The following is a 12,730-nucleotide window of genomic DNA, read 5'->3' as shown; positions in this document are numbered from 1 at the left end:
TCGACTTGTTCATGAATATTGCACGATGGTATATCAGAAAAACTTCTCCAGATACCATATTGCATTACACTTTTCACTTCTTGATCCTGCATCTCTCACATCAAACGCGGAATTCGTGGTAAACTATCGCATTCCCAATCAATATCAGGGTCTCGACTCAACATTGCGACCAGTCTATCGCCTAAAGCTGCCGGCCAAACACATTTCATCCTCCATCTCTAGGCTGTACTCCCGTCTCTCCTCCCCTTGTAGTGGAGTGATCCGCAACGCCAGTGTGAGAAGCTACGCTTCCTGCTAGCTCAATAGATGTGCCTGTAGTACCCTTGGTTGAGGAAGGATGCAGCACATTCTCCTTCCTCGTCGCTGCAACACAGTGCGAGGATGCGTTATTTGGCTTCTTGTTCATGGTCGGAAGGTAGGCCTCGAGTATAGTCGCAGTATGCATGTCGGTCGTGGCGATCTCAGGGTGTGGTTGGAGGACGATGTCATCAGAATCGTGAACGTTGGTAGAAGAAGGGGCTATTTTGGTACTCTCTGTCGCCCAGCTACCAATGTGAAGAAGGTCGTCGTTCATGTTGTGCGTGCTTTTGGAAGAAGACATTATTGGTTTGGATGTGATATGGCAATTTTGTGGTTGGCGATTGAGAAGCCGTCAAGTCGAGAAGGTATGTTGAGCTTCCGATGACATTAGACAATACATGAGATGTTCGCGAATATATATGTGTTAAAGACAAAGCTTCGATTTGCGCGAAACATGGGCGATAGTGTGATACTGGAGATTCTCGTTTTCGCAGATATGAGAAACTCGACAGCTGTGCAATTCAGCGGAATCTCTACGGAGTGAATGCGCGTTTATTCTTTTTGTTTTGGCTTTCGCGCAGATTTGCGATCTAATGCTCACGAAATGCGCAGCCTCGTGCTACCATCAACGGTCCTCCCAACCAATGTCTTGGCAAATCCACGACAACTACTCTCGGAAGAACATGGATAGACAACATGGCGCTCACTTTCTTAAGGACTAGGGAATCACAAAACAGTTCAGGCGTTATCAATGGGGGAATCAAATTCTATACATTCGGGTTATGCCTTTCCCTTCTCCTCCATGAAGCGGGCTGCCGCTTCTTATATATCATCACTCATTAAAAGCCAGAGACGATGCTCCAAAACCTTAAATACTTCCAGAAAGCAGATCCTACGCTGCGCAAACGCTTAGATAAGCTGCTGGAACGCACGGTCGAGAGGAGATCGGAGAGGCTTGACCTCCTTGTAGAAGTCAATGGTAGCCTTAGCACGCTTGGCAATGCCCTCGGGGGTGAACTCGAACTTGGCGTAGACCTCCTTGTATGGTCCGGAGGCACCGAAGCGGTTGAGACCGAATTGCTCGTGCGAGTACTTCTCCCAGCCCATGGTGGACATGACCTCAACACTGAGCGATGGGATACCGCCGGGGATGACCGACATCTTGTAGTCCTTGTCTTGCGCGTCGAAGACCTCGAAGCAAGGCAGGGAAGCAACACGGGCGGTGATGCCCTGGTCCTTGAGGGTCTTGACGGCCTCCAAGCAGAGAGAGACCTCGGAACCAGTGGACACGAGGGTGATCTGGGCGTCCTTGTCCTCAAGAGCGACGTAACCACCCTTGATGGCCTTCTCGAGAGTTGATCCCTCGAGCTGGGGCAGGTTCTGACGGGTGAGGGCAAGGATGGATGGCGTACCCTTGGAGGTAAGAGCCATGTAGTAAGCAGCAGAGCACTCGTTTCCGTCGGCCGGGCGCCAGACCATCATGTTGGGCAGAGCGCGGAAGTGGGCGAGAGTCTCGATAGGCTGGTGGGTGGGGCCGTCCTCACCAAGACCAATAGAGTCGTGGGTAGCGACGTAGATGACGCGCTGGTGTGAGAGAGAGGACAGACGGACGGCACCGGCGGCGTATGAAACGAAGTTCAGGAAAGTACCACCGGCAGGGATGATGGTGCCGTATGCGGACATACCGTTCATGATGGCGGCCATGGCGTGCTCGCGGACACCATATCTCAGGTATCGGCCAGACCACTCGCCAATGCCGAGCTCAGGGGGCTGGAAGTCGACGGCCTTCTTCCATCGGGTGTTGTTGGAGCCAGTCAGATCGGCGGAACCGGACAGAAGCTCAGGGACGACATCGTGGATCGCCTCGAGGACGCTCTCAGAGAGCTTTCTTGAGGCAATAGCGGCGTCGGTGGGCTTGTATGTGGGGAGGGCCTTCTGCCAGCCTTCGGGGAGGTCGCCGGTCAGACGGCGAGAGAGATCGGCGTGAAGCTCCTTGTGCTCCTCGCCGTACTTCTGGAAGAGCTTGTTCCACTCCTCCTCAGCGGCAGCACCCTCGGCGGCGTGCTTGTGGTACATGTCGTAAACCTCTTGGGGAACAGCGAACATCTTCTCGGGGTCGAAACCGAACTTCTCCTTGACCTGCTTGCAGTCGTCGGCCTTGAGGGGGTTTCCGTGGACACCGCCGGTACCCTGGAGCTTGGAACCGAAACCGATGGTGGTAGTGAGCTTGATCATCGAAGGCTTGTCGGTGACCTTCTTGGCCTCAGCGATGGCCTTCTCAATGCCCTCGAGGTCGGAGTCACCGTCCTCGACGTGCAGTACGTGCCATCCGTAGGACTCGAATCGCTTCATGACATCCTCAGTGAAGGCGCACTTGGTGTCACCGTCTGTATGACGTCAGTCCCCGTTTTTCCTTTCGAACTCTCTGCCAAACTTACCAATGGAGATGTGGTTGTCATCGTAGATGGCAATGAGGTTTCCGAGCTTCAAGTGACCGGCAGTGGAGGCAGCCTCGCTAGCAATACCCTCCATAGCGCAACCATCACCGAAGAACATGTAGACGTGGTTGTTGATCAGCTCGTAGCCGGGCTTGTTGAAGACGGCGGCGGTGTGCTTCTCAGCAATAGCGAGACCGACGGCATTGGCGAAACCCTGACCAAGAGGGCCAGTGGTGACCTCGATACCGGGGGTGTCGTGGGACTCGGGGTGACCGGGTGTGATGCTGTCGACTTGCTGCAGCGGAATTAGTTTTGACAGGCAGTAGAATTATATTGAATACGTACACGGAAGTTCTTCAGGTCGTCAATGCTGACGTTGTAGCCGAAGAGGTGGATCAGCGCATACTGGAGCATGCATCCGTGACCGTTGCTAGGCACTCAGTCAGCTTTTCCATCTGATAAAACATGGGATGTTGCAGCCCCAATGCAAGCACTGTGTCTGCGCGGAGATGATTCTGGTGCAAAAGCCACAACTGGATCTCCGACAGCGGCTGACATCAAGAAAGCAATGCTCTCTTATCTGCCGTCGCCGCGGAGATCCACAACTTCTCATCCAGACCGCCCCAGAATCATTGCGCGATTCCAAGCCTGCCATGACTGCCATTGTATGTGTTGAAAAGTACAGAAAAGTACGTACGAGAGGACGAAGCGGTCGCGGTTGACCCATTTAGGGTTCTTGGGGTTGAAAGTCATGAACTTGTTCCACACAACGTGGGCCACCGGGGCCATACCCATGGGGGCACCCGGGTGGCCGGAGTTTGCCTGGAATGTGGCATCGACCTATATGAAAACACCAAAAGTCAGCCATTGAGTCTCTCAAACGACCTTCAACAGGCTCCAACAAGCTGCTGCCACTTTTGTTGGGAGCAGGACTGCTAGCGGGGTAGCTATTGATAATGGTGGGGCGGGCTCCAAAACAACAGAGGGATGTAACGTACCGCTAGGGTGCGGATGGTGTTGATAGCGAGCTCATCGGTCTTTCCGTACGGCATGATGGGCAGATCTGTCGATGGGGAAAAGATTGAAAGAAGAGAAGTTGTCGCAGACGTGCTGGTGTTTAGGTTTTGTAGTTATAGTGGGGTGGCTAGCCGTCATGCCTGCCTCACTCATAACGCCAGAGTGGACGTATTAGTGGGGTCTCTCAAAGCCCGATTACATCAACCAGTCGCCGCACTTTCTGCCACAACATGCCACATCCCACCTGCTGCGTGTTTTGTTTTTAGTAAGCCTGCGCCGTGTGCTGACATGGTTTGCCGTGTCTCGTCCTGTCTCGTCCCGCCGGTCAATGGCGCGCTGCTGCAGCTGCAAGTGACTGTCCATTACTAACCTCTTGCCCTGGCCAGCCTCTGTTCCCTCTGCATCCGCCATGCGCCGAGAACGACCGCACTGGCGGACCACAGTGCCCCGATAGCGCAGGGAACGCCTCTCTCAGACTCTTGCTCGAACTTATTGCGCCATGCAGAAAACTCACGATGCGACAGAATTCTTCCGGGCGGCTATCGCGACACCCGGGATCGGCGCCGCGGCCGAAACAGAACTGCGTAGATGAGGCTCAATCGTGAAAGCCCCAATACAGATGTCTCGACTAGAGCCGGACATTTAACCTGTTTATTCTCCGGTTGCGCTGAGAGACTGCGACGACGTGAGACTAGGCTGCTAGGGCAGTTGGGTAAATAGCGCGCCCGCCGTGCTATATACCGCTGGCTGGCTAATCACCATTTCAACACCATGGAGTCCCTGTACCAAGGCCGCTCAACCAGGCTGTTTGATTGACGCGTCAACCATAGAGAATCAATAAGTGTATTGTTACAATTTCGACATACGTAAAAGAATAAATGAGCGCTGTGGGTATCTATCTCGTACTGTACAAACATGTAAAGGAAATGACAGTCTTGTCGTCTTCCATCCCCTCCTCCATTTCCGCCATCATCATTCATTAAGAAAATCTATACACAAGAAAAGGTTATGTAATCAAGAATTGAACTTCACCTCGCAGTTCCTCATCTCCACCCGACCTCCAGGAATAGGTCCTCGCCCTTTTTCCTCGGCGTGAGTCGGGGTACCCATGCAGGACTCTTCAATCCGTCCCGATCGAAGTCGACGTTTACATCTCGGCCGATGTTCAACTCGGACATCTCGTCTCTCTTCCTCCTCACATTCAACGGCCGCACGACGTCTTCCTCGTACATGACTGGGCTTCTACCCCAAGCGCCACTCTGCACGCGACTCTTACGGTCGATACCTGTCTTTGAAGCAGGTGTCGTGCTCCACGACTCTGTGCTGTTGCTGCGCATGTGTGACCGAGTCCTGCGCGGAGGACTAGTCACACGCGGCGGGGATGTAAACGGGTCTCGGTGAGGGCTCTCTAGTCTAGGCCGGGACTCGAGTAGCAGTGGCGGAAGAGCATTGTTGCGTTTCTGAAGAAGTGCTGACGCGTCTGGGGCCCTACGTGGACTTCTGAAGTTCTGCTGCTGTGGCGAACTCTTTGGGCTACGCGGTACCAGCTGATTCGAAGACCGAGGCACCTTTGGGTATCGCAGCTTGGAGATTGGCGACTCAGCGACAGGTGATAGCTGCTGTTTATTGCTGGCACTGTCATCCGACAGTTGCTTGTCTTCGTCCTCATCTTCAGGTGTGGAGTCGTTGGCATTTGTCGTCTCAAAAGACGTCTGGCTGTTCAGGGAATCGCGTAGGTTAGTCGAAGTTCGCGATGTAGTACGCGACAGTGTGCTACCGTGCGACTTCTTGGACTTAATCTGCACAGTCTTTGGTGACTCTTTTGGGCGGACGATGCGCGCTGGACTGGCCTTGGGTGTCTGGTCACGGCTCTGGCCACTGGAAAAATAGTAGTCGATGATGTCTCCAGATGTGCTTGCGTCGCGCGAGCTGGCAGTCGTCGCTTTTGATTCGTACGAAGTGGCTGTAGATGTCATCTGGAAAGGTGGTGCCAAGCGCGGGCGTGTTGCAGGCTGCGCTTGAGGTGGTAGTGGTGCACCATGAGAGCGTGTCGCTGCCGCAGCAATCTGCTTCGGCTGGGGCCTCTCGTGACGAACAGGAATATTAAGAAACAACTCTGATCCACGTCCTACTGAACGCTGGTTGACGGCGACGTTTGGTGCTCGTCTAGAGGGCTGTAGAGCGCGGATCGGAGGAATGGGTACTGGAGGCGTGGGCAACAGCATCGAGGATCTCCGGTGTGGTGAGGTCTCGTCTTCTTCGAAGACAGTCTCCTGAGTCATCGTACTGACAGGCCGAAAGGCTGTGCTGGTATGCGATTGTGTCGCGAGAGGTGTCTTTTGATGCGTTGTGCCGACTTTTGGCGCCTTCTGAGGTACCACGGGCTTGCCATCCAGCTCGGCACTGATGGCCAGACCTATCTGATCCAGTGGCAACGAGGAATTTGAGGAACTGTTGGAAGTTCCCACCCCGAGTCGTTGCGCTGGACGTGCTGGGCCTTGCTTGCTGCCCCTGCGAAAAGCTCGCGGAGGCGCCAAGGGGAACTGCTTCGGTAGTTCAGTACCGTGTCCTACTTGGACATAGTGCGAGAATCTTGTCGAAAGCTGCTTTCCTCGCTGAGTCTCTCCCTTTTCGTCTCCATCGAAGACCACCCGTCGCTCCTTTCGTCTGCGCAAGCACACACTGAGCGCCATCAGTCCAATCGCCATAACAAAAGCTGCTACCGCAGCTACTGAAAGTCCAGCAATCTGCGCAGGTGTCATTCTGGGAGGGTTGTTTGAAGCCGTGGTTGCTGCGACAGGCGAAGACGTTGCCGACGAAGTAGCGGACGGGAGTGAAGGAACAGTATCGGCAAAAGCGGTCTGGGTAGAGCTGCTTTGAATTCGTGAAGAGGATGTGATGATGGGTGTGCTCGTTGTGGTTGGTAGACTGATAGTTGGCGACATGGTGCGAGTTGCGCTCGTCACGACGTACGTGAGAACACTCTTGGTCGGCATGACCGCATCCTTTTGCCCCAGACAAATCCCGTAGGTTGAACTGAGTGATGCCTGGGCATCTTCCATGGGGCACGATAGGTAGATGCAGCCGAGAGCCATTTCGCCAAGTGACTCTCCAGCATTACTATAACGAGAACAGAGGCATTGAAGACTCTCTTGACCAGAACATGCTACGGGAAATCTTTCGTCCAGCGAAGACCGTAAACATGATTGTGCGCATTGGGGTACATTCTGTTGAAGCGCCTGCGGAAGGGAGTTTGGTGTGGAAGCGACAGTGGGAGCTGCCTGCATCGGCGAAGCTAGTATTATAAAGACTGATGAGATCCATAGCCTTTTGAAGTGGCTCATAAGCATAGTTGTACAGTATCTGTACCAGTGTTAGCTACATCTTCGAGGATGGACGTATGACAATAGTTTACTCACTAAGAGGTCTAGACATGAGGGAAGATGCGGAGAAGCGCTGAACCTGCAGCGGAATGAACAAGGAAATTGAAGGAGAGAAACTCAAGGAAATTCGTAACGCGTCCACCGTCTCATGAAGTTTTGTTGATGTATACAAAAGCCATTAAGTGGGGGATGGTAGGCTGACAATATGTATTGGCATCGTTGCCAGCCGCCATGTCAGAGCCCTGCGTGAGCAACCGCTGAGGCGCCACGATAGCGGCTTCTCGAGGTCATTGACACCCATGGTAAGCGCTCGCAGAATTGAGAGAGGCTGATTGACTGGAGAGTCGTCGCTTCGAAGATGTGGTGGTGCAAAGATGCTATTCTAGGCGCTCGCGTCGTGCGCTAAGCGCTGGGGTTCGGGCTAGTCTACCACGTCAGCCAGTCGTTGCACGGCGCCTGTATAAACTTCGAGCAGAACACAAAAGCGAGCCTTGGCCTACGTGCATTACGTGGGACGAAAACACGCTGCAGCCCAGCGTTAGCGACTACCCGAGAACCGCGTCATTGGTGTTCGTTCGCGTTGGTGACGCGAAACTCGACTGACGAGGTCATGGGCTATTCTGGGCCGTCATCTGGCTGTGCGCGTCTGTTTGGCATTATCGTCTGTCTTCGTGACAACGGCTGCGACATCTGGTGCTACCTCTCGAGAGAACCATATTCGTCCCAGTTTCTAATTGAAGACTGGAGTAACGCGCAAAAGATGACAATTTCAGTCTTAGCGCAAATCGCACACTGATCAAACCGATACCATGGCAAGTCAGCAATTACAAAGGCGATCGACAACAGCTCGTCAGCTACCCGTTGTCACTGCAGTATGCATGACTTGTAACGGCGCCCAGAGGCCGAGATAACAGAGCTTCAAGAAGAGAAATATGGATGTTCTTCGGCACCCACCCAAATCGGTTACCAGATGGCTAAATACGCAGGAACGTCGTCGCTATGTGGAGACGTCACCACCAAAGCGGATAACTTGGTCTGCATGTTGCGTAGGCATGTGGAGCTCACGGAGAGAAGAGGTGGAATACAGCCATACTCCGTCATGGGACGCAGATCTTGACGATAACAGGAGATGAAGTTATCGAACAGGAGAACGCGAATATAACCACGATATGGTATCTGCAAAGGCATAGAACTATAAGGTTCGGCATTAGACAAGCTGGGGGAATGCTCGTGCTTCGAGCCATGGACGAGGTGTAAAAGTAGTCACCTGTTCGCGTGGCCAGAGCTGTCCCCCTATTCAGCGGCATTCACGGGCGGTCATTGCTCCCACGTGTCGTTCGTGGGTCCTCCCGTCAGTCTGACTCGGGACTGTGCGCAAGAGTTGAGACAGAAGTTGAGACTGTTGATGCATCATCCCAGGAGAAGGGTACTGGAACAGCACAACGCTGGTAAGAAGTATAGTATTCAGACAGAGTGTCTTCGGCACGGCTAAGCCCCGGCTGCCAGTCAGATTAGTGATTTATAGTTTCGTCAAGGACGGGACGAAGATGGCAGTCGCATGACCGCGACACGTTCATGTTCATAAGTGCTGAGTACCCCAGAAGAGCATAAATCCAGCATCCACCCAGACCTGAGGCGACATGACGAGCGAGCAGCCGAGTGCAACGGCAGAAAGGCGAGGCGAGGATACTTGGGAAAATCCAAAAATCTGATTGCGCAATGATTGGCCGAAGCGCGCGAGTCGGGGAGATGAAGCGATGCGACGGACGTTTGGCGAATGTTCGTGTGTTGCGGGGCTAGCTGTAAGGGGACTAGAGTCAATAGCCCCCCGGTCAGTGCTTGGCCGAGGAGCGACTCGAGTGGCTGGCAGAAGCGTGATACCAAACCTGTCAGCGCACCACCACGGGCTGCTGATGGAGGTAGAACAGCAGCAGATAGAGCGACGCAGTGCGAGGCCGGGACCTTGCCTGCAGATGCAAGACAGGACGGGTGAGAAGGAAAGGCCAAACGCGACGGCGTTTCAAGGCACCGTGCCTGGATGCTTTGCCGGCTCCAAGCGTCAAGGCCCTCTTCTTTCGATGGGTCCAAAATTTCCATAAACCTTCTAGAAGCGCAGCTAGTCAGACTCAGGCGGGACGGGATTTACGGGAGTCGCATCTGGCGGTGTTGTCGACAGCGCTTCCATGTCAAACCGCGTAGTGCAACAGAGGCTGAGGAGGCGACACCAAGGCCTGCAGCAAGAGCGGGCGAGCTGCAGCGAATAGAGCTGCTGTGCCCGGCGGCCAATGGCAAAGGCCAACTTACGGTGAGCGAACAGGCGAACAGGTGCCAGACGGGCGGACGAACAGGCGGGCACGTCTGATGGGTGTGGTGTTGGGTCGGCAGTGGGTGGGCTCAGGCAGGTCTCCACGTCAAGACAGCGGACAGCGCAGAAGCAGCGAAGATGGCGAACCAGCCAGGGGGAATCGGCAAAAGGTGTTAGTGATGCTAGCACCTAGTCGTTGCAAGATGGGCATCGGAGGGTTTGGTGGTAGAGTGGCCCGGGAGCAGCTGCAGGCTAGCTAGGCCTGGCGATGCTTCCTTTCGCGGGCAAGCGCCTCTCCTTTCGCGGCCTTCATCAGCCTTCTTCATACTCGCCTCTTGTTCTTTGCTTCTCCCAAACGTCAATCCACGGCTGTACTTCGTCGCAATCGCTGCAGTCCCATTCCCGGCCCTTTTCTGCGCCTCTTGTTTCTTGCTGCGACACGTCGGCGAGCGCGCAGCCAACGTTGCTTCCCCCAGCCGATCCACCCCCGAGCCGACCGTGCAGCAACCCTGAGACCTCGGAGCGAAGCGAGCCTCGTCGTCGCTCATACGCCAGCCATCCCTTCACCTTCGTCCTCCACCCTCATCCCTTCCACATCCGACCGCTGCCCACCGCGCCTTCCATTGGGGGTCGTCTTGTAATACCAGGTGAGCCTCCCTTTGCTTCTCGACGCCCCGTCGCGCCTGCCGCTGCCTGAGCTCTGGGACCCAAGCGCCACCGTCGAGCGCGAGCGAGCAAACATCGGCATCGCCTGCCCTCGCCTCGCCCACGGCTAAAGTCGCCAACCCTTTGCACTCGCACGACATCCACGCCGACGCTGTCTGCCATTGAGCTCCTATTGACTCTGCCCTCCAGATTTCCGCATTGGCCGGCCTCGACGGAACATCACCCACCCTACCCTAATAATCACCCCGGACACCGTCCCCTACCGCCATCATGGGTTGCGGAATGAGCACAGAGGAGAAGGAGGGCAAGCAGAGGAACGAGGAGATTGAGAACCAGCTCAAGCGCGACAAGATGATGCAGCGCAACGAGATCAAGATGCTGCTCCTCGGTCAGTATTGCGACGCCCGCCACGTCGCCAGCCTCTAACAGCGCGCAGGAGCCGGAGAGTCCGGAAAGTCGACTATCCTCAAGCAGATGAAGCTCATCCACGAGGGCGGATACTCACGCGACGAGCGCGAGTCGTTCAAGGAGATCATCTTCAGCAACACCGTCCAGTCGATGCGCGTCATCCTCGAGGCCATGGAGTCGCTCGAGCTGCCGCTCGACGACCAACGTGCCGAATACCACGTCCAGACCATCTTCATGCAGCCGGCACAGATTGAGGGCGACAGCCTGCCCCCGGAGGTTGGAAACGCCATCTCAGTCCTGTGGAAGGACGCCGGTGTCCAACAGTGCTTCCAGCGCTCGCGCGAGTACCAGCTCAACGACTCCGCTAAATAGTGAGCATGCTCCGTGCAATGAAAGCGCAACACCGCTAACCGCTGCAGCTACTTCGACTCCATCGACCGTATCGCTGCGCCCGACTACATTCCCAACGACCAGGACGTGCTCCGATCGCGTGTCAAGACGACTGGTATCACCGAAACTACCTTCATCATCGGCGATCTTACTTACCGCATGTTCGATGTCGGTGGTCAACGATCCGAGCGTAAGAAGTGGATACACTGCTTCGAGAACGTCACCACCATCCTCTTCCTCGTCGCCATCTCCGAATACGACCAGCTGCTGTTCGAGGACGAGACCGTCAACCGTATGCAAGAAGCCCTCACATTGTTCGACTCCATCTGCAACTCGCGGTGGTTCGTCAAGACATCCATCATCCTGTTCCTCAACAAGATCGATCGCTTCAAGGAGAAGCTGCCCGTCAGCCCCATGAAGAACTACTTTCCCGATTACGAGGGCGGCCCAGACTACGCTGCTGCGTGTGACTACATCCTGAACCGCTTCGTTTCGCTCAACCAACACGAGACAAAGCAAATTTACACGCATTTCACATGTGCCACAGACACTATGCAGATCCGCTTCGTCATGGCTGCAGTAAACGGTACGACTACCCAACACTACTATCCTTGTATTACGCTGACATGTTCTAGACATTATTATTCAGGAGAACCTGCGGTTGTGCGGTTTGATATAAGTGCAATGGCGGCGGGATAAACGAACATCTTCCAACTGATCTCGAATCACGGGTTGCATGCCTCATGTCCTCCACAGGCGTTTGTGGACATTGCTTTGCATGTTTGCGCTTCTTTTGTCGAGAAGTGGTTTTGCTCAGGCCCGGGTCGCTACCTCTTTGATACCCTGCGGGCGGGCTGAAGAGACCATGGAACACACCACCAGCGAAGCGTCTTTTCATCTTCTTATTTCTTTTAACGTTTTCTTGGGCCCAACGAGGGATTGGGAATTGGAACGTGTCCTTTGATATAAAGAATCTTCCAACGGCGTGCGAAGCGTGTGTACAGCGGCTGCCAAAAGAAGCTTTTTTCCTAATACTACCTGTTCTTCCAAGTCTATTTTCACCGCAGCATGCACTTTTTTGGCCTTCGTATGTATACAGCATGTGTGAGATATGTAGTGAAATGATGAATTACTTTTAACCTCCCAATCATCTCCCCTCATCAGATCATATTACAAATCGTCTCGTCCCAGTCGCAACGCCTAAAGCCATGCCAATCAATTCGGTCCCAACCAACAAGTCAATGCTCGCACACCTTGCATAATCGGACCCCAGAGTGCGGGAGCAACCTTGTCTCCGGAAGAAAGAAACAAAGGGACAATTTCGCGGAACAATTACGGGAACAAAGCAAGGGAACCAGCATCGTGCACACCCACACAAACATGGACAACTTTCTGGCAAACCCGACACTCTGGTTTCCCCCCCTTCTCCATAGCAAGTCAGTATTCGGGCCGGCCAAGACGAACTGGTTCGGCTGCTGTTGCCCTTGGAATACGGGCACAGATCGATCTACGATGTGACGCCATGCGATACGATGTGATGCGATAGTCTCATTACGGCTATTGTCACGATAGTGTGATAGTGGACATGCGCGGTCAGTCTCACAATGAGCAAGGGTCACGGCCCTCATCCAGTGCTTTTGTTGGTTCGCTACCTGATGTTTGGGTTCGGAATTTACATGACGCATCTTCTAGCTTGTGGGTTTTGATTCGGGACCCGTGAGCATGGTAAATGTGATGTTGTTTGTGCGGGCTGATTATCAAGGTGAAAGTGCGGAAGGGAATGCGGTTAGCGCGGATGTGGCGCCATCCCAGAGGGTTGGTCG

The 12,730-nt window shown here is 54.3% G+C and overlaps 3 protein-coding genes across 3 annotated transcripts; 1 reads left to right on the top strand and 2 right to left on the bottom strand.

Moving 5' to 3' along the window:
• Positions 1-1,209: 1,209 nt before the first annotated feature.
• J4E87_008202 (uncharacterized protein) lies at positions 1,210-3,790 on the bottom strand (the record flags this gene model as incomplete). The annotated part of the gene is made up of 5 exons (XM_049379793.1): positions 1,210-2,687; positions 2,739-3,033; positions 3,084-3,168; positions 3,436-3,578; positions 3,737-3,790. The coding sequence occupies 5 exons, from the start codon at positions 3,788-3,790 to the stop codon at positions 1,210-1,212; spliced, it is 2,055 nt and encodes a 684-aa protein (XP_049230360.1).
• A 1,008-nt stretch (positions 3,791-4,798) lies between these two features.
• J4E87_008201 (uncharacterized protein) lies at positions 4,799-6,517 on the bottom strand (the record flags this gene model as incomplete). The annotated part of the gene is made up of 1 exon (XM_049379792.1): positions 4,799-6,517. The coding sequence occupies one exon, from the start codon at positions 6,515-6,517 to the stop codon at positions 4,799-4,801; it is 1,719 nt and encodes a 572-aa protein (XP_049230359.1).
• A 3,862-nt stretch (positions 6,518-10,379) lies between these two features.
• Positions 10,380-11,586, top strand: CGA1 (Glucoamylase 1 precursor (Glucan 1,4-alpha-glucosidase) (1,4-alpha-D-glucan glucohydrolase); the record flags this gene model as incomplete). The annotated part of the gene is made up of 4 exons (XM_049379791.1): positions 10,380-10,497; positions 10,546-10,888; positions 10,937-11,493; positions 11,543-11,586. The coding sequence occupies 4 exons, from the start codon at positions 10,380-10,382 to the stop codon at positions 11,584-11,586; spliced, it is 1,062 nt and encodes a 353-aa protein (XP_049230358.1).
• Between the last annotated feature and the right edge of the window lie 1,144 nt (positions 11,587-12,730).

Source organism: Alternaria ethzedia (genome assembly GCF_023757985.1).
Source record: "Alternaria ethzedia strain BMP 0044 chromosome Unknown scaffold_25, whole genome shotgun sequence".
NCBI lineage: Eukaryota > Fungi > Ascomycota > Dothideomycetes > Pleosporales > Pleosporaceae > Alternaria > Alternaria ethzedia.
The sequence above is the reverse complement of the archived record's forward strand: the minus strand, read 5'-3'. Positions and strand labels throughout refer to the sequence as shown.